The 24,919-nt window shown below is 38.0% G+C and overlaps 1 protein-coding gene across 11 annotated transcripts in view; it reads left to right on the top strand.

Annotated features, from left to right (window-relative positions):
- Positions 1–3,807: 3,807 nt before the first annotated feature.
- Positions 3,808–24,919, top strand: part of LOC104601620 (Tetratricopeptide repeat (TPR)-like superfamily protein) — a 69,692-nt gene continuing 48,580 nt past the window's right edge. For 10 of the 11 annotated variants that reach the window (XM_010265025.3, XM_088893569.1, XM_088893571.1 and 7 more), the window contains exon 1: positions 3,808–6,687. In XM_010265025.3, the coding sequence (XP_010263327.1) occupies positions 4,072–6,594 (2,523 nt within the window). In that variant the 5' untranslated portion in view covers positions 3,808–4,071 and the 3' untranslated portion in view covers positions 6,595–6,687. The remainder of the gene's footprint in view (positions 6,688–24,919) is intronic. The other variant, XM_010265032.3, reaches the window with a different exon arrangement.

The raw sequence follows: 24,919 nt of genomic DNA, 5'->3' as shown, positions 1-24,919 counted from the left end.
TTGTTTAATATGAAGAATATATAATATTAATGCATGCTCAAAATTTTCTATAAAATTTATAAAAAAATTATATTTTTTTATTATTAATTATTATTTAATTTATGAGATAATAAAAACTACTTATTTACCAAGAGGAAATACAATTCAAATATATTGTTTGAATATTGGTTTTTAATGTTGTGGTCAAATCAATTATATATATATATATATATATATATATATATACATATATCATTTATATATAATATATATGTAATTTATTATTTATTTATAAATATGTTATTTATATTGCATTTTTAAACTTATTATATGATGAAAATAGTTGAAAAAATACTTATATTTTGTTTTTCTTTATTTCAACTATTATATTTTTATTTTCCTTTTAATAATTTATTATTATTTTAAAATTAAATCATATTGTATTAGATTCAGATATCCAGCATCTTGATCAGATTCAGGTTCGAATCAATATTTATGAGATTCGATTAGATCTTTGGATCGAATCAAATTCGAATATACCTTGATTCAATTCCAATCTGATCTGTTTGCATCCCTACCAAACCACTTGTCTACAATACCTACCTAATTAGATCATTGAACCATTTGCCATGGTTAGTGGGGTCATGTGTTAGACATTAATGCTTTTTATTTTTTATCCTAATTTTTATCCCATTTCTATCACTAATGAAAATAAATCTCATTAATCACACTTTTTTTAATGATGAATATATAATATTATAGAATGAACACAAAATTATCTATAATTTTTTACATTGTCTAGAATTTTATGTATTTTATTATTTAATAATAGCATCATGTGTTGATCTATTTAACATGGATAGTTGAACCACTAACCCACCACTTGGACGGAAAAACCATTTTTTCCTTTTCAATTGATTTTAAATCATGTATTACATTTTCATCATCAATAAAAGTAAATCTTATTTTTGTACGTGGCAATATCAAATGATGATGATGATAATAATCAATAACCAAAGGACCTTACTGGTTGAATCGTTAACCTATTTAACTAGGAAAATGGACTATGATTAAGACATTAATTCATTTTTTCTTTGTATTTTAGCCATTTCTATTTTTACAAATAATAATTCTCATTTTTCAAACATATTTTTGTTTAATATGAAGAATATATAATATTAATGTATGTTCAATTTTTTTATAAAATTTATAAATAATTATATATTTTTATTTATTATTATTTCATTTATGAGATAATAACTTATTTACCAAGAGGAAATGCAATTCCAATATATTGTTTGAACATTGGTTTTAATATTGTGCTCAAATTAATTATTTATATATAATATATATGTTATTTATTATTTGTTTATAAATATGTTATTATATAGTGCATTTTTGTAAACTTTTTATATGATGGAAATAGTTGAAAAAGTACTTATATTTTTTGTTTTTTTATTTCAATTGTTATATTTTTTCTTTTAATAATTTATTACTTTAAAAAAAATTAAATTGGATCGTATTGGACTCAAATATTTGACATCTTGATCGAATTTGGATTCAAATCAATGTTTATGAGATCCGATCGAATCTTAGTATTTGATCAAATTTGAATATACCCTAATTCAAATCTGATATGATTTGTTTTTGTCCCTACCAAATCACTTACCTACGATGACCTAGATAATTAAATTATTGAACCACTTGACATGGTTAGTTAGGTCTTGTGTTAGATATTAATGATCTTTATTTTTTATCCAATTTCTATCATTAATGAAAATAATTCTCATTAATCACACTTTTTTATATAATGAATATATAATATTTTATTATTTAATAATAACATCGATTTGACATAGATAATTTTACCACTAACCCACCACTTGGATTGAAAAACCATTTTGTTTTTTGGTTGATTTTAAATCATGTATTTCATTTTCATCATCAATAAAAGTAATTTTTATTTTCACATTTATTTTTGTTTAATATGATGAATATATAACAATAGAATTGCATCAAAATACTTTATACAAAGTTTATATTTTTCTTTGAGTTTATATGTATGTGTGTATGCATGTATGTTTGTATGTTTGTTTGTTTGTATGTATGTATGTATGTATGTATGTATGTATGTATGTATGTATGTATGTATGTATGTATGTATGTATGTATGTTTAATATTTGTTACTTAGTTATGACATCATAGATTGAGCCATCTGACCCGGAATGTTAGATCATTGACCCACCTATCATCTAGATATGGAAATGGTTTCACTTTCAAACTGATTTTAAATTTTGCATTTCATTTATATCATTGATAAAATAATTATTATTTGTCATACTTATTTTTGTTTATATTATTAGTATATAATATTATAAATGTGCCTAAAATTGTTTTCATATTTTTTTGTATTATTCTATTTTAAAAATTTTATTTTTAATTATACATCACGGGTTAACCTATTTGACCTGAAAGGTTGAACCACTAACCCACCCCCTAGATAGGAAGATGGTTTAATTTCCCATCGGTTTTAAGTTGTATATTTGATGTTCATCATTAATAAAATTATGTCTATTTTATCATAGTTATTTTTTAATATGACAAATATATAATAGTAGAAATGTGTTCAATTTTTTTTCAAAATTTATTTATTTTTTATATTTTTTGTATTTCTTATATTTCTAAATTTATATTATTTATTTATTACATCATGAAATTATCTATTTGACCCAAATGGTTGAACTACTTACCCAACACTTAAATGAAAAATATGATTCCATTTATATGTTTATTTTAAAATATAAAATTTCATTATATTAATAATTATTGTGTATGGATTTATTAGTGAAATTTAATGATGATAAACAAAAGTGTAAGTGTTGGATTCAATGAGAGAGAATGCGATTTATTTAATGACTTAAATGTGAGACTTAATGAGGGGTAATTGAATGTACTTAATGTCATTCTCTTAATTATATTTTTACCCTTTCAATGGAGATGAACCAAATTTAAGAGGGGTATTTTAGTAAAGAAAATTTTCAGAAACCAATTCCTCCTCATTCACACTTTTATAAGTAGTATATATATACACACACACACACACACACACATATATATATATATATATTAATAAATGAAATTTGTATATATTTTCAATTAATTTTACTCAATTAGGCTATAAAACCCAAGAGAAATGTATTTATAAATTCTTTCAAACCTAAACCAACTCGATTAATCCTTGCCTAACCCAACTCAGTTGTGTTGGGTCAAGCTCGGGTTGGGCTAGGCCCGAGTCAAAGGTTTGTACTTTGCACCTTTAAGGTTGGGCCCCGAGTTGCAACCTTAGTGGATAGCCAGTAGGTCTTCCATTCCATATTCCACGTGGCCTAAAATTTTTGAAAAGTTTTTGGGGCTCCACGTAGTTGAGAAAGGTGGAATGGTCGTGTATGGGGGTGATCATTTCAGCCTGGCCCGCACAAAAGGTCGGCTTGGAAATTTCGGGTTTGGGCCTGGTTTTTGTATTCCGGCCCGACCCATATCAAGCTTGCAAATTTTAGGGCCGAGCTTGGACTTAATACTTTAAGCTCAGTCCACATATATTTAAACTTATACATTTTATGTATAATATATACATATGTATACATGTTATTTTACATTATATTATATATTTTATGTAAAAATATTATAACATGACATGTATAATTTATATTGTACGTAAGATTTTATATTATATAATATATAAAATAAGTTTATATGCATATTATGTCATTTAATATATAAATTTATAATGCTTTATATATGAGTGACATTGATCTGGAATCAGACTCGGATTAGGGCTTATGTTTTAGGCCTGAAACCCCGGGCAAAACTGGGCCCAATCCTAAGATATAGCTTTTATCATAAGTGCAAACCCCGGCCCGACGGCCCATGATCACCCTTAGTCGTGTACCAGGAAGAACCGGCCGTCCGATGAGCATTTCGTAGTGGAGGCAGTGTTGGCGCCGGTGTTGGTTCACTCTGCTCTGCAAGTCATGGAGGATTGAGAAAGAAGATGTAGAGAGTGATTACTTCAAGAAGAAGGTGGTCTTCTGATGATCTCTGTATCATCCAAGGTACTCCAAAAGCCCACTTCCTTTCGCTTATTGATTTCTTATCTGCTCAACTGCACGAGCAGCTTCACCACTAACTGCACTTCTTCTTCAAAAACCCTGGAGAAGATCTACAACGCATTTCACCAACAAAACCCCAACCTTCTCCATCAAATTTCTGTCTCCGAGTTACAACCCCACCAAGTCGAATACATTCTCCGTCGCCTCCGCTCGGAACCCAGTTCAGCGTTTCGGTTCTTCGAATGGTCCGAGAGATTTTTGGGGTCTCGCCACTCCCTTGGCTGTTTCTGCAGTCTCGCTCATGTATTACTTCGATGGCGGATGTTCGATGCCGCTCGACCGCTTGTCGGTCGAATTGTTACACTGTTTGCGGATTCCGACGTGTTTGTTGCTCTTTCAGTGGGATTTTCTACTTATAATTCGAGCCCTAGCACAGTTTATGGATTCTTAGTTGAATGCTACTGTCGGGCGGGAATGGTCGATCGGTCGGCCGAGATTTTATTTCGAATGTGCAAATCGGGGATTCTGGTGCCGCATTATGTGCGCTTGTCGCTGTTTAGGTCCTTGATTGATTCAGGTAGGTTCGAATTGATTCTGGAAATTCATAGAGAGTTGTTCAATGGCTCAGGAAAACAACCAAGTTGTTGTTTTCCGATGTATAATTTTGTCATGGATCAGTTTCTGGAAAAGGGCGATGCAAGAAAGGGCTTAGATTTCCATCAGTTGATGATTGAGAGAGGATTTATGCCTGATATTGTCTCTTGTAATAAGTTTTTAGACTCCCTCTGCAAGGGGAATCTGGTAAGAGATGCTTCGAATTTCCTTTCCATGATTCTATTCAAGGGTCCAAAGCCAAATTTGGTAACATTCAGCACTTTGATTAATGCATACTGTAAGGAGGGTAGACTGGACGAAGCACTTGAACTTTATAATCTAATAATCGAGAAGGATATGTCTCCTGATCTAATTGTCTACAGTATTCTTATTGATGGTTTCAGTAAGATAGGGAGGATAGAGGAGGGGCATGATCTTCTTTCAGTGGCTTTAGGTGCAGGGGTTAAGCCAGATGTGGTAGTTTTCAGTTCAATTATGGATGGGTACATCAGAATTGGAAATTTAGAGAGAGCAACTGAGGTATACATAAGAATGTTGAAGGAAAGTATCACACCTAATTTGGTTACTTACAGCATTCTTATTAATGGGTTGTGTCAGAAGGGTCACATCCTTGCGGCTTCTGGGATATTTTGTCAGATTGTGAAGCATGGTTTTGAACCATCTATTTTAACCTATAGTAGTCTTATAGATGGCTTCTGCAATTATGGGAATTTGAGAGATGGGTTTCATGTGTTTGAATCTATGGTAGAGGAAGGTTGTGTCCCTGATGTTGTTGTTTACAGCATACTTATAAAGGGTCTCATCAAAAAAGGGAGAATGGTTGATGCTCTTAGGTTCTTTTTCAGGGCAGTGGAGAGGGGTTTAGAGCCCAGCCTTGTTACTTTTAACATATTAATGGATGGTTGTTGTAGAACAAAACGGTTAGCAGATGCACTAAAGATATATACACAGATGGGAAGGGATAAAGTTGCCCCTGATTTAGTTACATACACTATGCTCATCAAGGATTTTACTGATCAAGGTAGATTAAATGAGGCATTGATCTTGTTCTTTCAAATTGTAAAGAAAGGCTTCTCACCGGATGTTATAATGTACTGTACTCTCATTGATGCACTTTGCAAGCAAAAGAATCTAAAAGCTGGATTAGAGATTTTCAATCTGATGCTCAAAAATGGAGTCATTCCTGATATAAACATCTACAATATTATCATTAGTTGTCTTTTTGAAACTGGCCATGTGGAAGAGGCATCAGAGCTTTTCCATTGGGTTCTAAACTGTGGGACAGAACCAGATATAGTAACATTCAACACAATGATATGTGGCTACTGCCATGTGAAAAGGTTGACTGAGGCAATTTGTCTTTTCGACAAATTGACACATAAAGGGATCCATCCCAACACAGTTACATTTACTATTCTAATTGATGCTTTTTGTAAAGAAGGTCGAATGGATGAAGCAATGTTGGTCTTCTCTGCCATGCTGGAAAAGGGTCTCACACCTAATGTAGTCACATACAGTTGTTTAATGGATGGTTATTTTAAATTTCAAAATGTGCAGACTGCATTGGAACTTCATGAAGAGATGCTTGAGAACAAAATCTCTCCAAATATTGTCAGTTATAGTGTCCTCATTGATGGCTTTTGCAAGAGGGGCCAATTGGATGAAGCATCATTGACTTTCCATTGTGCTCTAGACAGGGGTTTGCTTCCTGATGTTGTGGCATATGGAATTATGATCAGTGGCTACTGCAAAGTTGGACGATTAGTCGAAGCCATGATGCTCTATGACCAGATGGTGGCTAATGGTGTCATGCCTGATGGTTTTATCTTGAGTATCCTTGCAGATTGTCTTCTTAGAGTTGGAGAGAAGAATCTTAACAAACTCAACTAATGCATTTGTAAATGGAATCTCTCAGATAGTTCAGCTGGAGCATTCTTTATACCATAGTGAATTTATTCAAGATACCATTTGTATATGTAATTAGTAAGTCCATTTAAATCAATTGTTGTGAAATTGGTAAAGAGTTATATGAGATAGATGCCATACTTTTGTTCCTTAATCCTAAAATGTGTGGGGACGCTTCTTTGAATGATTTTAGACCCATAAGTTTTACACAACCAGCTTATTTAAGATTGTGGCTAAGTTTTTGTCTATAAGACTAAAGAATGTACTTCACTTTGTCGTATCAAATGATCAAGGATCCTTTGTCAAAGATAGACAGATATTGGACCAAATTTTAATAGCCAATGAATCAGTGCAAGACTTAAGGAGAGTAGGGAAGAAAGGCTTTGTATACAAATTAGATCTAGAGAAAGCTTATGATCATATTAATTGGGGTTATCTTTAGTGTACAATGCAAGAAATGGGGTTTGGGGCCAGATGGATTAGGTGGATGATGGAGTGTCTGAAGACCACTCATTTTCAATCCTTATTAATGGCTTCCCAAAGGATTTCTTTAAAGCAACTAGAGAGATTTGACAAGGAGATCCTTTATCTCCTTCGCTTTTTATTTTGGGTGTTAGATTTCTAGTAAATTGTTAAAAAGAGTTGATGAGTAAGGTTTGTTCGAAGGTCTAAGGGTGGGGAGACAAGAGAGTGGTGTCTCATTTACAGTTTGCATATGATACCCTCATTTTAGGTGAATTTAGGGGAGTTCAGGATGTGAGGAGCTTTAAAGAATATATTTGGAGATTGTAGAGAAAATTTTAGGTTTGAAGATTAATTTGGCAAAGCGCAGTTTAGTATGCATGCAAATGGGAGCTAGTGAGTTAGAGGACTGTGCAACAATCCTAGGGTGTGGGATAAAAGAGTGGCTGCTAAAGTATCTAGGAGCTTTAAAGAATATATTTGGAGATTGTAGAGAAAATTTTAGGTTTGAAGATTAATTTGGCAAAGCGCAGTTTAGTATGCATGCAAATGGGAGCTAGTGAGTTAGAGGACTGTGCAACAATCCTAGGGTGTGGGATAAAAGAGTGGCTGCTAAAGTATCTAGGCTTACCTTTAGGTGGCAATCCAAGGGATGGATCTTTTTGGGAAGGATTAATTGAGAGATTTGAGAAGAAATTGGCTACTTGGAAGAACAATTACCTGTTGAAGGGTAAATTTAATTAGGTCCACTTTGTCCAACTTATTGATTTACTTCTTGTGGGTATTTAGAGCCCAGGGAAGATAGTGCAAAGATTGGTGAAGTTAATGCAGAGTTTTTTGTGGGATATTGGGGGAATTAACAAGGAGCATCTTATGAATTGGGAGGATATGTGTAGGCCTAAGTAGTTTGGAGGGTTGGGAATAGGGAAGTTGCAAGGAAACACAAGGCGCATTTTAGGAAAATGGCTATGGAGGTTCCCCAAGAAGAGGGAGGCATTGTGGCACTTGGTGATTAAGAGTTTCTATGGGTTGCATCAAAATGAACGGGACTTGGGTCTTACTAGAAATCAGTCTTCAAGAAGCCATTGGAGGTCAATTATGACATTACTCACTCGCCTTTTTGCAACACATAAGATAAGGTGCCAAATCAGGTCACAGGGTAAAATTTTGGGAAGACACTTGGTGAGGAGATTTTCCACTCTTCCAAACCTTTCCTAGAATTTACAGCTTGTCCAATTTCAGAAATAAATCAATTGTTGAATTTGCTACTATGGATGATTTGGTTGTGGGGTGGGACCTTGGCTTGAGGAGAGTTGTGAGGGACCATAAAATGGGTGAGTTAATCTCTTTTTTGGGAACCCTTAAGATGTGTGACTTTTACCCCCAAGTGGGGATGAGAGAGTTTGGGCACCTACTGTGAATGGTCCTTTCTCTTGTGCTTCCTTCCATTCTTTTTTCTTATTAATTGATAGTAACCCTTTCCCAGCCAAAGAGATCTGGAGTGGTCCTATTCCCCTAAAGGTCGAGATTTTCTGTTGGGAGGTGGTTAATAAAGTCATTGATTTCCACGAAAGACTCCAAAGAAAGTGGAAGAACTAATGCATCTCACCTCATGCATGAATCCTCTACTTGAAGAATGGGGAGAGCACCAACTACCTTTTGCTCCACTGTTCCTTTTCTTCTCATATGTGGTAGCATTTTTTTGTCCTTGGATGGTAGGACTTGGGAGGCCCCTGCTGATGTTTCAGCCCAAGTTGGAAACTTGGATGAGACGTACTAGTAGAAGGCAAAAGATCTCATGGCAACGTGTAAGAGTTGTACTTTGGGGACTGTGGAGTGAGAGGAGTTAAGAATTTTTGAAGACAAACAGAAGACACTTGAGGAGGTTTGTGGGTGTTATCAATTTGGTTTACACAGGTTTAGAAAAGTAGAGAAGAAGAAAGAGAGAGAGGAGGAGGAGGAGAGAGAAGAGGAATGAATGAAAAACAAAGGTATAAGCTAGAGAGGATTGAAAATCAGATCTCTCAGCCAACCAGATCTGTATTTTATAGGTTTGTAAACAATATACAAAGACACTTATGCCCCTAATTAAGTATGGGACATAGTACTTAAATTGAAACAAAATAGTCAAAACACCTCTTAATACAACAAGATATAAAGACTATAATATCCCTGACTGTTGACTCTAATTCTCCTCAAGCTGGTGAGTATATATCATATAGTCTTAGCTTGTTACATATGTAATCCACTCTTCCTTGCCAACCTTTTTGTGAACAAATTTGCCCATTAACTTCTTGAGTTCAATGTGCTATACTTGTCACTTCACTAAGCACCTTTTCTTTTGTAAAGTGAAAATCAACCTCTATGTGCTTTATTTTCTCATTGAAGACCAGATTAAATGAGATGTAGACTGTAATTTGGTTGTCACAGTACAACCTCCATGTGCTGTTAATTGAGTACGCAATCTTCTACAGGAGGTTCTTCAATCACACTAGCTCACAAGTATTATGTGCTTTGGCTCTATATTCAACTTCAATAGTGCTTCTTCCTACCATTTCCTATTTCTTGTTCTTCCATGTCACTAAATTCCCTCCAAGAAAGTACAGTACCATATAGTGGATCTTCTATTAGATATTAAGCCAGCCCAATATGTAACCTTTTATTTCAAAACTTCCACCAAGCTTGTACAATAACCCACAGCCTGGAGCTCCCTTCAAATACTGCACAATTCTTAGAATTGTATCCCAATGGGGAACCCAAGGGTTTTGCATAAACTGGCTAACTATACTAACTACAAGGGAGATATTTGGATGGGTAATAGTCAAGCAGTTTAACTTACCCACCGCCTTCTGTACCTCTTAGGATCATTAAATTCCTCACCCACATTAGTGCTTAATTTGACATTTGGCTCTTGGGTGTTTTAGCTAGTTTGGCATCCAACAATCCTGTCTCCTTTAACAAGTCAATAATATACTTCCTTTGTTACAAATTGATACCATGCTTCGAATTTGTAACTTCTATTTCTAAAAATACTACAATTTGCTATTTTTTTTTTGTTTGGAAGTGATCATGTAGAAAGGCCTTCAATTTGTCAATTTCCAACCTCTTACTGCTAGTTATAACAATGTCATCTACATATACCACCAACAAAATATTTGTAGCTTTAGAATCATAGCCGAGTACTAAGTAATCAACTTGACACAACTTCATAACGAAATCTTTTACCACTTCATTGAATCTACCAAAGCAAGTACATAGAGACTATTTCAGCCCATAAATTGCCTTCTTGAGTCTGCACACCTTAGACCTTACCATCCTCCCCTTGAGCAACAAACCTTGGTGGTTTCTCTATATAAGCCTCCTCAAGAATGTCACCATGTAAGAAGGCATTTTTGATGTTGACTTGAAATAGGGGCTAGTCATACATAGTTGCTAAAGATATCATAACATGAACTGATTCAATCTTAGCAATAGGAGAGGTCTCTGTGTAATCTATGCCATACAATTATGAGTAACTCTTAGCAACCAATCGAACCTTCAACCTCTCTACCCTACCATTTTTGACAATGTGCACCCACTTGCAACCAACATGAAGCTTACTAGGATGGAGAGTGGTGAGCTCCCAGGTGTGATTATGTGTGAGTGTAGAGAGTTCTTCCATTGCTTGGTGCCACCTTGGGGAGGTAATGGTTCTTGGACATTCTTAGGAATAGAAATAGAAGACAAAAGGGAAACAAACTAGCGATGGGGAGCAAAGGTGAGAAACAAAAACATAATTAGAAATGGGATGAAGAGTACAACCATGTTTATCTTTATACAATGCAATGGGAAGATCAAGGCCAGAGGTAGGAGGCAACTCTATCTGTTGATGAAGAAGAAACTGGAGGAGTTGGTATCTGTAAATGAGTACACACTTGCCTGATTGGTGGCCATTTAATATTTAACTTGCATTGGAGGAGGTGAAGGCTTGGCCACAACTAGAACGGTAGGAATGGGGTCAACAATTGGAATTGGAAGTGGAAATACAGGAGGTAAGGGAGTAACATTAGAACTAGTGAAGAAAGGAACAAATTCAAGAAAGTGATAGATAGACAAACAAATGAATGTTAGGAACTGGGATTATAGCATTTATACCCTTTTTGGGTCTTAGAATAGCCAAGAAAGATACACTTTGTAAAACATACATAACCAAAAATTTTGAGAGTAAGAGGAAAAGGAAACAAAGTGGGAAACAAAATTAAGGAGAATGACCTTTAAGGATAGACATGGGCATCTAATTAATGAGAAAACATGATGTAAGTACAAAGTCACTTAAAACTGTTTGGGAACATTCATATGATGCAGAAGGGGCCGGGCAGTATCAAGTAAATGGTGGTTCTTCCATTCAGCCACCCCATTTTGTTGTGGAATGTATGTATGGGAAGTTTGATGAATGATACCGTGTTATTCCAAATATTGCTGGAACGGTGTAAATAAATACTCTACCATTATTAGAGCAAAGAATTTTTATATGAATACCAAATTGAGTTTGAATTTTAGCATGAAACTTTTGAAAAATGGAGAATAATTTACTTCTTTCAAGGTGGGAGATGGGTCAAGGGTAAGATTTTGGGAGGATGAATGGTATGAAGTAGGGAAGTTGTGTGAGATATGCCCAAAGTTATAAAGGTTAACTAATCATCAAGTTAAGATTGAACAATGTTTTGAGATGAGGGGTGATCGGGTTGTGTGGTGTCCTAAATTTAGAAGACCCTTGCTAGATTAGGAATTAGAAGAGTGCGTACCATTGCTAAAAAAGCAACAACGAACAAAGGTTACAACCTCCTCGACGGATGGGCTATGGTAGAAAGAGAGTAGGAATGTGTTGAGGATTTTGTGTAGATTTATGAGTTAATTTTATTGGTTATTTGTTTAGATAGGTAGTGGGGACCACGACACACTTGTTGGGACCCTTTGGAGTCTTTTAGAGTGCCTTTGTTAAGTTTTATATTGAGTTTTTGTGTTCAGTCGCCATTATAAGGCATACTTATATGAGAGGGGGCAGCCTAACTGATTGCTCTCTCATTCTTTATTCTTCTTCTCCCTTCTCTCAAGAACACTTCCTTTCTTCATCTTTTATATAGGTTTTTTGTTTTTGCAGATTTCTACATGGTATCAGAACAGGTTTTGAGCCTTTTTTGTGCTCTCATCATGCAACCATAGATAAGCCAATTGCATGATGAGTTAGAGGACTGATTGAAAACATTAATAGTGTCTGGTTTTTGGAGTTTTTTGGTGGATCTAGAACCCCTTGTGGCAGATCATGGATTGATCAACAAAATCAAGAAAAACTGGAGAAGGGGGAAGAATCCTGATTGCAGTAAGACTCTTCAATTTTGACCTGGGAAGGGGCGATATGGATTTCTTAGATTTCTTGGTGAATTTTGAAGGGGGCGGTTCAAGTTCTAGTGATTTTTGAGGTCTCTAGAGGGAGTGGTAGCCTATTCTCTTCTTTCCACTTGCTTCAATGGAGACTGGAATCTTGGTGGGAGGAGGTTTCTGAGTACCAGAAGGGAGATTAAGGCCTTTGAAGGAGATAAATATATTCTTTCTCACCTATAATTTCTTTTCTAATCTATTTTGAGATTTATGGAGGGTTGGAGCATTGAGTAGAGCTCAACTAGTGACATGGGACTAGGTGGAGCAATCTTTGGAGAATCTTTTGGACCTGGGATCATTACCACGCTAAGTTAGATGGTACAAACTATTTAGAGTGGGTACAATCAGCCAATATAGCTATTGGAGCTTGTGGGAAACTGGGATACCTTACTGTGGATGGGAAGAAACCTGATACAAATTCCTCCCAATGGGTACAAGAAAATTACATGGTGATAAATTGGCTATGTGATTCAATGTTACCACATATTGGGAAGAATTTTTTTGTGGGCATATATAGCAAAGGAGATTTGGGATGGAGTGACTGAGACCTATTCCCAGAAACAAAATGTAGCCAGAGCCTATGAGTTAAGGAATCGGGTTATTAATACAAAATAGTTAGATAAGCCTCTTGCTATGTATTTTTCCATGTTGAAAACACTTTGGCAAGAGATAGATCACTTAGAAACTATGGTTTGGGAGAGTACGAAAGATGCAACAACCTATCAAAAGTTGGTAGAGAAGAATAGGGTCTTTGATTTCTTGGTTGGACTGAACCCTGAATTCGATATTGTTGGGCAACACATCCTTTCTAGAGAGAGTGTGACTTTTTCTCAAGCTTATGCCTTTGTGTTTGGAGAGGAGAGTAGGAGGAATGTCATGTTGAGATAGCCTAGTGGTGACCACTCGACTATGGTTAGTACAATCAAATTTAAACCAAATGGAGACAGGGAAGTAGCAAGATCAGGAGGGAGGATAAGGACCTGGTATGTGATTACCACAAGAAGCCTAGGCATACTAGAGACACCTGTTGGAAGCTCCATCCACATCTCATATCAGCACGGGTCAAGAACAAGAATTTGATTAGGAGGGAGGAAAGATTGTTTGAAGATAAGTCAGAAAATATTGAAATGCTTGTGGCCCTGGTTAGGAAACTTGTGTTGGATTGGGTATTGGTGATTCTAGAATTTGATTAGATTAGTAGATCAAATATGGGGGAGAACTTTTGGAATACTCTTGAAATCTAGGTCTGTAATACTGAACTTTTTTTCCTAGTGTACAACTACTTTATATTGGTGAGGTAGCACCTTGTCACCTCTTGGATTATATTTCCTTTTTTTGATTAATGAAAATTTTCCTTTTACTCTTAAAGGCAAGATAAAGCCATGTCATGCTTGAATAATCATCAACGAAAATTACAAAATACTTGTAACCATTGTATGACACAATTCTATTTGGACCCCAAATATTTGAATGAACCAAAGCAAAAGGACTCAAAATTTGACTATTGACTCTAGGACTGAAGGAAACTTGATGATGTTTCCCATATTGACATGACTTACATTCCAAAGAAGAAAGATTACTTAATGATGAAACAAATAACTTAAGTGCTTCGAGAGATAGATGACCAAGATTGCAATGCAACTGGAGAGGAGCAAGAGAGGACTGAAGTGCTACTTTCGGACTACCACTGTTATGATAATACAACCCACTAGCTTCATGCCCTCTAGCAATGTTCATCCCCATCTTGAGATCCTGAAAAACACAAGAAGGGTAAAAGGTGATAGAACAATTAAGAGACTTGGTCAGTCTACCAATAGACAAGATTAAATGGAAATTTGGATACACATAAAATAAAGGATAAAGAAAAAGATGCAAGGTCAACATTTCTAGCACCCCAAATAGGGGAAGTAGAACCATTAGCTAGGGTAACTGTTTAGGATGTGGAGGACTAAGAGAGGGAAGAAAACACATATGGAGTCCTAGTCATATGATCGGAAGCTCCAAAGTCGATAATTCAATGGGAAGGTTTGGATGCTAGATAAGCCATACTTTAATGGGCAAGGGTAGCAGTGTTTCATCATCTCCTTAGAGGCATTTGTAGATGTAGAAGGTGTCTGGTCAGCTTGCTGATTTTCACCTACTTCACCACTACTACCACCACTTTCCATAGCATGATTGGCCCATGTAAATCATAATAAAAGTTAATAGCATGCCCCCCCATTCCATAAGATGTGTACTTCCTAGGACCATTATTGCATCATCTACCATGAACTCCTCTTGAATCCCGACCTCCACTATGTCCACCGCCACGATTAAACATAGGACTACCATGGCCTCCTTGAACTCCATAGCCTCCTCTATTTCCATGACCTTTGCCATTGTTAAAGCAGACTTATTAGAGATAGTAGGACCCTCTGAAGATCCAATAGAAATCCTACGGAGTTGGGCAAGCACTTCCTTAAGAGAGGGAAGAGTAGAACCACCTAATATTTGTGCTCTAACTGTCTATGTTTTGCTTTCAAACCCATTAAAAGTCAGGTCACATCAATTTGCTCCCTTTGTTGTTCCTGAATTTTAACATCTGATGTTAAGGGATGGTAGATATTTTCATTCCGGAGATTTCTCATACTAGTATACTATTCTTCAAGGCTCTGATTTCCATGTCATGGATTAAAGTACTTCTGGTAAGATTGATATACCTTTGTATTTGTCTTGCCCAACAAATTCAACAACCATTGGAGGCATGAATACCTCATACACAGATAAACAACAAGTTCTTTGTGGCCTCTCACTGATTCTCCAAGTAATCAATGAGCTCTCTTCAAAACAGTGTGCTGGAAGGCGATGGGAAAAGTTCTGGGATGACTAGCAATGCTTTGCTATGTTATCAGTTCAGTTTACACTAGTTTCAGCTCTAGGTTAAAAGAAAAGGGGGGAGAGGAACGAATGGAAAACAAAGGTCTAAGCTAGAGAGAATTGAAAGTTAGATCTTTCAGCCGACCAGATTTGTATTTATAGGTTTGTGAACAATATACAAAGACACTTATGCCCCTAATTTAGTATAGGACATATTACTTAAACTGAAACAAAATAGACAAAACACTTCTTAATAAAACAAGGTATAGAGACTAGAATACCCTTGACTACTGACTCTAACAGTGAGCTTCTAATGATAAGGGTGGCTCATTGGGCATCAGTTTGTGATGAATTCAGTGGTGTTTCTGTGAACGACTTATCAAGGAGGTGTTTGGTACGATGGCGTTGCGTTGCAGTTGCTTTTGGGTTGATCAATACAAAAGAAAAACAGCCTTTTGAGAAGAAAGGACTGTTTAGAAAGTTGCAAAAATTCAAAAGAAAGTAGCAGAAATCAGAGTTCAAGAGGAGAGAAGAAGAAGAAGAAGGTGGCGGCAACTTGGGTTCAGAAAGAGAGATTTTCGAACATAATCTCTTTTCTTACTCCCTTAATTCTATTTCATTAAGTTAAACTTTAGTAATTTACAGAGAAGCCCCTAGTTGGGCAGAAAATTAAAAAGATATAACATAAGAAAGAATAAAGCCCAGATTAAGGCCCATTACAGCAAAGAACATAAAAGATAAAAAAGGATAAACAGCCTATGGGCCATTCGGCCCATCTTCTCTACACTCCCCCTCAAGCTGAGCATATATGTCAATCATGCCAACCTTACCAGTATCATGCTGAAGTTTAGCCTTGTGAATGCCCTTGGTGAGGAAATCAACTAACTATCATTCAGAGGTGATGAAAGGTAGACACACTTCTCCAGAAGCCACTCTTTCTCAAATGAAGTGTCTATCAACTTCGATATGCTTAGTTCTGTCATGTTGCACTGGGTTGTGAGCAATGTTGATGGTAACCTGATTATCACAGTATAACATTATTGGCTTATCATGCTCAATACCCAGTTCCTCCGTCAAGGATCTAAGCCACAATAGTTCAGAAACTCCATGAGCCATGGCTCTGTTATTCTGCTTCGGCTGAAGATCGAGCAACAACCTATTGTTTCTTGCTTCTCCAAGAGACAATATTACCTGCCACCAAGCTATAGTACCCAGAGGTAGATCTTTTGTCATCAATGCTTCTGGCCCAGTCAACATCTGTGTAGGCTTCAAGTTTCATATGGCCATGCTTAGCAAATAAAATTCCCTTTCCAGGGGAGCCCTTCAAATAACACAGAATCCGTTCTGCTGCTGCCATGTGAGTATCCTTGGGAGCATGCATGAACTGACTGATGCAACTGACAGCATATGCAATGTTTGGCCGAGTCATGCATAGATAAAGAAGTTTTCCAAGTAGTCTTTGGAAGACTCCCTTATCTTCTAACAATATTCCATCTGAAGCAAAGAGTTTATGGCTTATATCGATAGGAGTAGCAACTGGTCTAGCACCCATCTTCCCTGTTTCAGAGAGCAAATCAAGAACATACTTTCTCTGAGAGATAAGGATCCCATCCTTGGATCTAGCAACTTCTATGCCAAGAAAGTATCTCAATTCCCCCAGATATTTGATCTCAAACTCTGTATGAAGGAAAGATATGAGATCATTAATCCCTGAGACATCATTACCAGTCACAACAATATCATCAACATACACAATCAGGTAAACGGCCAAGGATCCTCTCCTCTTCACAAAGAGGGTATGATCAGACTGTGTCTGTACATAGCCAAAGCTAACAAGGGCAGCCCTAAACCTTTCAAACCATGCTCTAGGGGACTGTTTGAGTCCATAAAGAGATTTCTTCAGCCTGCAGACCTTTCCTTTCATATCTGTTTCATACATCCCTGGAGGAAGAGACATATAGACCTCCTCATGTAACTCTCCATTCAGAAATGCATTCTTTACATTCAGTTGATAAAGTTAGGGCTGTTCATAAGAAGGCCCAACCCGACCAACCCGGCCAACCCGAACCGACCCAACCCGAGTCGGCCGGGTTTTCATCAGCACCGGTCGGTTTCGGGTTGGGCAAAATCATAAACCGATATATCAGGTCGGTTTCGGTTTTCTTATGTGAAAACCGAAACCGACCCGAACCAAACCGAACCAATTAGTTTTCTAGTTCGGTAGTTCCTAGTTTCCTACTTAACTAGTCTTCTACTAGAACTAGAACAGCCCTATCTTCTAGTTCTTACTTAACTAAATTGTATCTATCCTAATTTCTCTAGTCTTTTACACCAAATAGGCAACCCATTAGGCAATTACAATTAGAATTAGTGTCCTTCTAGTTCTAGGCTTCTCTATCATTTTTGTACAGGAGCAAAACCGAAACCGACCCAAACCGACCCAACCCGACTCAAACCGACCAGGTCGGTTTTGCCTAATAGTGGGTCGGTTTTGGTTTCCACCTCATGTAACCTGACCAGGTCGGGTCGGTTGGGAAAACCCCTGTAAACCGACCCAACCTGACTTGTGAACAGCCCTAGATAAAGTGGCCAGTCTGAGTGTGCAGCCAAAGATAGCAGAACTCTCACAGAAGTCATCTTGGCAACAGTGGCAAAGGTCTCTAGATAATCAATCCCATATGTCTGTGTATAGCCTTTTGCAACCAGCCTAGCTTTCTACCTTTCAATGGTGCCATCAACATGATATTTGATAGTAAAAACCCACTTATAGCCTACTGGATCCTTCCCTTCAGGCAAATCAACCACTTCCCAAGTGTCATTCTTGTGCAGGGCATCAATTTCTGTTCTCATAGCATCCCTCCATTCTGGAATATTAAGAGCTTCTGACACAGACATGGGAATTGGGTTAGAAGCAACAGAAGAAAGGTTGGCGAAATATAAAGGAGAGAACAAACTATAAGAAAGGTGTTTGGAAATGCAATGTGTAGTACACTTTCTTTTTCCTTTCCTAATAGCAATGGGGATATCAAGGTCTGGGAAGGATGGCTCCAAAGGGGCTGTAACAATACCTGTTGTCTCATCTGTAACTGGAAGTGCATGAGGCTCATGTGTTGTAGGGGAAACAATCTGCTCATTTATGGTTCTCTGCCGTTGGTACAACCTGGGATTAAAAAGAGGGCGAGGAGGTAAAGGAGGAGGAATAGGAACACTGGAATGAGAGTGAAGTGACTGATCTTCCCTTGACTTATTTGAAGGAGGAAGAGACTCAACAAAAGACTCAACTGGGACATGAAGAGGAAGAGCAAACACCTGTGACAAATCCTCCCCCTTTGGACAATGTCTCTCTAGAGAAGAACCATAAAAGGAAGAAAGCTCATCAAATGTGACATCCATTGAGACATACCGAGTTCCAGTCTTCGGATCAAAACAACAGTAACCCTTTTGTGTGGGGGAATAACCAAGGAAGATACACTTGTGGGCTTTTGGTTCAAATTTATGTCTCTGGACACTTGGGGTATGTACATAACAAGTGCAGCCAAAGACATGAAGAGGAATAGGAAAAAGATCATTGTCTAGATGAAGAAGACTGAAGGGAGACTTAAACCCTAAAACCCTGGATGGCATACGGTTTATAAGGTAGGTAGCAGTGAGAACAGCATCACCCCAAAATTTTGTAGGGACGTGTGAGGCAAATAGAATACTTCTTGCAACTTCAACAATATGTCTATTTTTTCTTTCAGCAAGTCCATTCTGTTCTGGGGTCCTAACATAGGAGCTTGGATGAATAACCCCTAAATCAATGAAATAGCAGGTTAGGTTTTTCTCAAAATATTCTTTTGCATTGTCGAATCTGAAAATTTTAATTCTGGTATCAAACTGGGTTAGGACTGTTAGAATGCTCGAGTCAGGGGTATTTTAGTAATTCTGGATTATCTGCTTGAGAGTGAAAGGTCTATTGTATCTGAGTTTAAGTTATGTGTCCCATCTTCTATGAGGGACAAAATGGTCTTTCCTGTAACTCTATGTTTTTGAATAAATACAAGTGGGCCAGCTAGGGGAGTGTGATTTTGACTCTCTTCTAGTCTGGCCGAACCTTTCTTTCTTCTTCTTCTTCTTCTTCTTCTTCTTTCTCTTTTCTTTCTTCTTCTCTACTTTAACCTAGAATCTGCTAGGGTTTACTAACATGGTATCAGAGCTGTAAGGTCGTATCCTCATTTCTTTCTTGCTGCTGTTCTCTTTTTGGGTTCGCCGCCAACTTTCACAGTCATCTTCTTCCTTTTCGACTGACCTGAGTGGAGGTTCGATAAGGGGCTGAAAAGGAGCTGTCGTTTTGTGGGCCTGGAGGTGAGGATGCCTCCGGTCGTTGCTGTGGTGGTCGTTGGAGTGGTATACTAAACCCTCTATTCAGTATCGAAGAGGGCTGAATGTGGACAGGTATGAACACGACTGTTGTTTGTCCAAATAAGGGACTGTGAATGTTTCTTTTTGTTTCAAAAGTTGGTTGTGGTGGTGGTGCTCAGTGTGACTGATATGCATCTCAGTCGTGTTCCTCTGCATTCTCTTCGTATGTATGTTGAAAGAAGAGTTGTCGACTGCTGAAGTTCACAACAGCAGTAGATTGGTGGTGGTTGTGTCGTGGTGATTGGTGTATCTATGTTTCAAAATATTTAAAAGTGATCTCCTATACCTTGTGTGTAATCAGTCTGCAGTGTGCAGCCCAAGTGTTTGATGTGAGGACTGAGTGATTTCAGTCTTAGTGTGTTGATGGTGAATGGTTCTGCAGTGTGCAGCCCAGGTGTTTGATGTGAAGACTGAGTGATTTCAGCCTTAGTGTGTGGTGTGTAATGTGTATTTAAAGAAGCTGGAATTGGTGGTGTTATAAGTGAGATATGTCTTGTGAAAGAGTGTGAGGTTGTGTTGTATATTTGAAGGTGAAATAATTAAGATGGCTTCATTTGAAAATGGGAATGATAACAAAACAAGTGTCATGCTTTCTCCAGACTATCTAAGTGTTCAAATTACTTCCATCAAGTTGAATGGTGAGAATTATGTAGCATGGGCAAAATCTATGGAGGTGTTCTTGAAGGCCAAGTGGAAGGTAAAACATGTAAGAGAGGAGAAACCTCCCTCTGATTTCCCTGAGTTCAGTGACTGGGAACAAGTAGATGCATAGATAATGACATGGCTCTGGAACAGCATGGAACCAAAGATTAGTGTGAACTTCATGTTCATAGATACAATTAAGGAAATCTGGGATCACGTTAAGAAGTTCTACTCTGGACAAGACAATACAATTAGGGTGTATCAGTTGTACCAAGAGTATTTCAATTTGAAGCAAGGGAGTCAAAGCTTAGAAGAGTACTATGCAAGTTTGAGGAACATTCGTAATGAGCTCAATGTGTATCATCCTCTAACATCAGATGTTCAGATCCAACAACAACAATGTGAGCAGCTTGATGTGACAAGGTTTCTTGTGGGGTTGAAGGCTGAGTATGAGCCTATCAGAGCACAAATATTGGGAGGATCTGCTCTTCCCTCACTTGAAGAAGTTTTTGCTCGTCTTAAGAGGACGTCCATTGAGTCGGTAGAACATTCTTCTCTCTCTGACAGATCTGGTTTGGTAGTGACTAAAGGGGGTGGTCGTGGAATTAGAAGTGGTGGTGTCCGGAGTGGACTCCCAAGCAACCGTGGTGGTCACATGTTTAGCAGGGATAGTGGTCAGACTGGAGGCCGAGACTCAGGGGGAGGTCGGGGAAGAGGAAGGAGTAATACTCAGAGAAAGTGTACACATTGTGGTTTAGAGGGGCACACAGTTAATTTCTGCTATGATTTGCGTGGTGCACCCAACACTTGGGCTAACCATGCTAGGACTAAGGGTAGTGACACAATTACTGAAAGTCAGCAAACTGACCCAATCCCCTCCACATCTACTTGTGCTTCTGAGAAGGAAATGGTGAGTGTACCATGTGCAGTATATGAGCAGTTCATTCAAACATCTCAGCAGAACACCGCTACACTTGCCCATTCAGGTATGGCTTGCGTAGCTTCCAAATACTCACACTGGATCATTGACTCTGGGGCCTCGGACCATATGTCTGGGACTCATGATGTATTTTCTTCCCTTTTCCACTCCTCCACACCTCAAACAGTTACACTTGCTAATGGTTCTACATCTCCTATCTGTGGTGTTGGTGATGTTAATCTCTCCTCCTTGCCTTTATCATCTGTTTTATATGTTCCTAAGTTTCCTTTTAACCTTATGTCTGTCAGCAGATTAACCAAGTCTCTTAATTGTTCTGTAACCTTCTACCCTTCTTCCTGTGTGTTTTAGGATCTCAAGATGGGGAGGAAGATTGGTGGAGGGCATGAAGCAGGTGGATTATATTACCTTGATGGTGGTGGTCCTCCAGTAGCTTTTCAGTCATCTCTTACTCCTCTTCAATGGCACTACAGACTTGGTCATCCTTCTCTCAAGGCCTTGAAGTTACTGGTTCCTTCCTTGAGTCATCTTTCATCATTAGATTGTAAGTCATGTCAATTGGGTAAACATCATAGAGTCTCATTTAGTCCAAGAGTTGATAGTCGTGTCTCAAGTCCTTTCTCTTTAGTTCATTCCGATGTATGGGGTCCAATTAAAGTGGTGTTATACAATGGGTATAAGTATTTTGTAATCTTTGTTGATGACTTTTCAAGGATGACATGGATTTATCTTATGAAAGATCGTAGTGAGTTGTTCCCTATTTTTCAAAAATTTTATGCTGAAATACGCATTCAATTTGGTGTTCATATTAAAATTCTTCGCTCCGATAATGCCAAAGAATACAATTCCTCACCATTTCAGCAATACCTAGAACATCATGGGATCATTCATCAAACTTCTTGTGCCTACACCCCACAACAGAACGATGTAGCTGAACGAAAAAATCGACATCTTCTTAAAACTGCTTGATCCTTGATGATTAATATGAATGTCCCAAAACATTTTTGGAGTGATGCTGCTCTCACATCCTGTTTTCTGATCAATCGGATTCCCATGTCAATCCTTGGAAGTCAATCCCCTTTCTCCGTGTTGTTTCCCACTTTATCTCCATTTCCTCTTACTCCATGAATCTTTGGCTGTGTTTGTTTTGTTCAACACTTGGGGCTTGGGTTAGACAAGCTAGATGCTCGAGCTACTAAGTGTATCTTTCTTGGCTACTCAAGGACTCAGAAAGGGTATAAGTGTTATAACCCAAAATCCCATAAATCGTTTGTGTGCTCTGATGTCACATTCTTTGAGTCAGTTCCGTTCTTCTTAGATGCTGGGGTCTCTTTCTCTCCCTCTGTGGTTCCCCTTCCTGTACCTGTTGTGGACATCCTTCCAGTAGCTCCTGTTTCTACTACAGATGCACATCCTATGCCTGTTACTACTGAGAAGCCGCCAATCACTCAAGTGTATACCCACAGAAGTGTATCGGGCCCTCTTCCACTTCAGCCCCTGTCGACAGATCCTGCTACTGCTCCTTCTCCTTCAGATCCTGATCTTCCTATTGCTCTGCAAAAAGGTAAACGTACTTGTACTTCTCACCCTATTTCACACTATGTTTCTACTGCTCACCTTTCTGCTTTTCATTGCAAATTTATATCATTACTCTCATCTGTTCCCATTCCCAAGACTGTCCAAGAAGCTCTTGCCTCCCCAGGGTGGCGGCAAGCCATGGAAGAAGAACTCTCTGCTCTACAACATAATCACACATGGGAACTCACCGCTCTTCCTTCCGGTAAGCACACAGTTGGGTGTAAATGGGTCTATACAGTGAAGTATCTTCCTGATGGTAGTGTGGAGCGATTGAAAGCGAGGTTGGTGGCCAAGGGTTATTCTCAGATGTATGGTGTGGACTATATGGAGACATTTTCTCCTGTGGCTAAGATTGGTTCAGTTCGGGTGCTGATTTCATTAGCTGCTATGTATGATTGGCCTCTTGTACAACTTGACATCAAAAAATGCCTTCCTGCATGGTGATCTAGTTGAGGAGGTGTATATGGAGCAACCACCAGGGTTTGTTGCTCAGGGGGAGTCTGGCAAAGTGTGTAGGCTCAAAAAAGCAATTTATGGACTGAAACAATCTCCACGTGCTTGGTTTGGCAGGTTCAATGAAGTGATGAAAGCCTCTGGGATGAAACAATGTCAGGTTGATCATTCTGTGTTCAGCTATAACTCAAAGGATGGGAAAATCTTGCTAGTTGTGTACGTGGATGATATTGTCATAACTAGGAGTGATAGCAATGGAATCAACAGGTTGAAGAAATTCTTACAGGATCACTTCAATACGAAAGATTTGGGGAAGCTGAAATATTTCCTAGGAATAGAGGTTGCGAGGTCAAAACATGGGATCAACCTATGTCAGAGAAAATATGTTCTTGATCTACTTGAAGAAACAGGGTTGTTAGGTGTTAAACCAGCATAGACTTCTATGGAACTCAATGCCAAGCTGAGTGTTGATGCGGGTGAAGAGTTTGATGATCCTGGAAGATACAGAAGGTTGGTGGGCAAATTGAACTACCTGACCATTACCCGACCAGATATATCATTTGCTGTGAGTGTGGTGAGCCAGTTTATGCAACATCCTCGGGTTCCTCACTGGGAAGCTGTTCTGAGAATTGTTAGGTACCTAAAAGGTGCTCCAGGTCGTGGTTTGTTATACCAAAGTGGAGGAACTCTTGAGATAGTAGGGTACACAGATGCTGACTGGGCTGGTTTTATATCAGACAGGAGATCAACTACAGGGTATTGTACCTTCCTCGGTGGCAATCTTGTAACTTGGAAGAGCAAGAAACAAACAGTGGTGGCAAGAAGTAGTACAGAAGCAGAGTACAGGGCTATGGCCCATACCACAAGTGAGCTAGTATGGCTGAAGAACTTGCTTCAAGAGATGAGATTCTCAATTGACAAACCCATGAAACTATACTGTGATAACCAAGCTGCTGTTCACATCTCTTCCAATCCCGTCTTTCATGAGAGAACTAAGCATATTGAGGTTGATTGTCACTTTGTAAGAGAGAAAGTGATAAGTGGGGTGATAACCACATCTCATGTGAGCTCAGGAAATCAGTGGGCAGATATCCTCACAAAGGGATTGTCTCGGGGAAGAATAGATTACATTTGTAACAAGCTGGGACTATATGATATATACTCTCTAGCTTGAGGGGGAGTGTTAGAATGCTCGAGTCAGGGGTATTTTGGTCATTCTGGATTATCTGCTTGAGAGTGAAAGGTCTATTGTATCTGAGTTTAAGTTATGTGTCCCATCTTCTATGAGGGACAAAATGGTCTTTCCTGTAACTCTATGTTTTTGAATAAATACAAGTGGGTCAGCTAGGGGAGTGTGATTTTGACTCTCTTCTAGTCTGGCCGAACCTTTCTTTCTTCTTCTTCTTCTTCTTCTTCTTTCTCTTTTCTTTCTTCTTCTCTACTTCAACCTAGAATCTGCTAGGGTTTACTAACAAGGACAAATTCATGGAATTGCCTCACAAGTCTGGGAATTTCATCACGGGACTTCATAAAAAATATCCAAGTGAACCGAGAAAAGTCATC

This window comes from Nelumbo nucifera, chromosome 8 (assembly GCF_055504915.1).
Source record: "Nelumbo nucifera cultivar China Antique chromosome 8, China Antique-T2T, whole genome shotgun sequence".
NCBI classification, from domain to species: Eukaryota; Viridiplantae; Streptophyta; class Magnoliopsida; order Proteales; family Nelumbonaceae; genus Nelumbo; species Nelumbo nucifera.
This window is presented reverse-complemented; position numbering and strand designations above follow the sequence as displayed.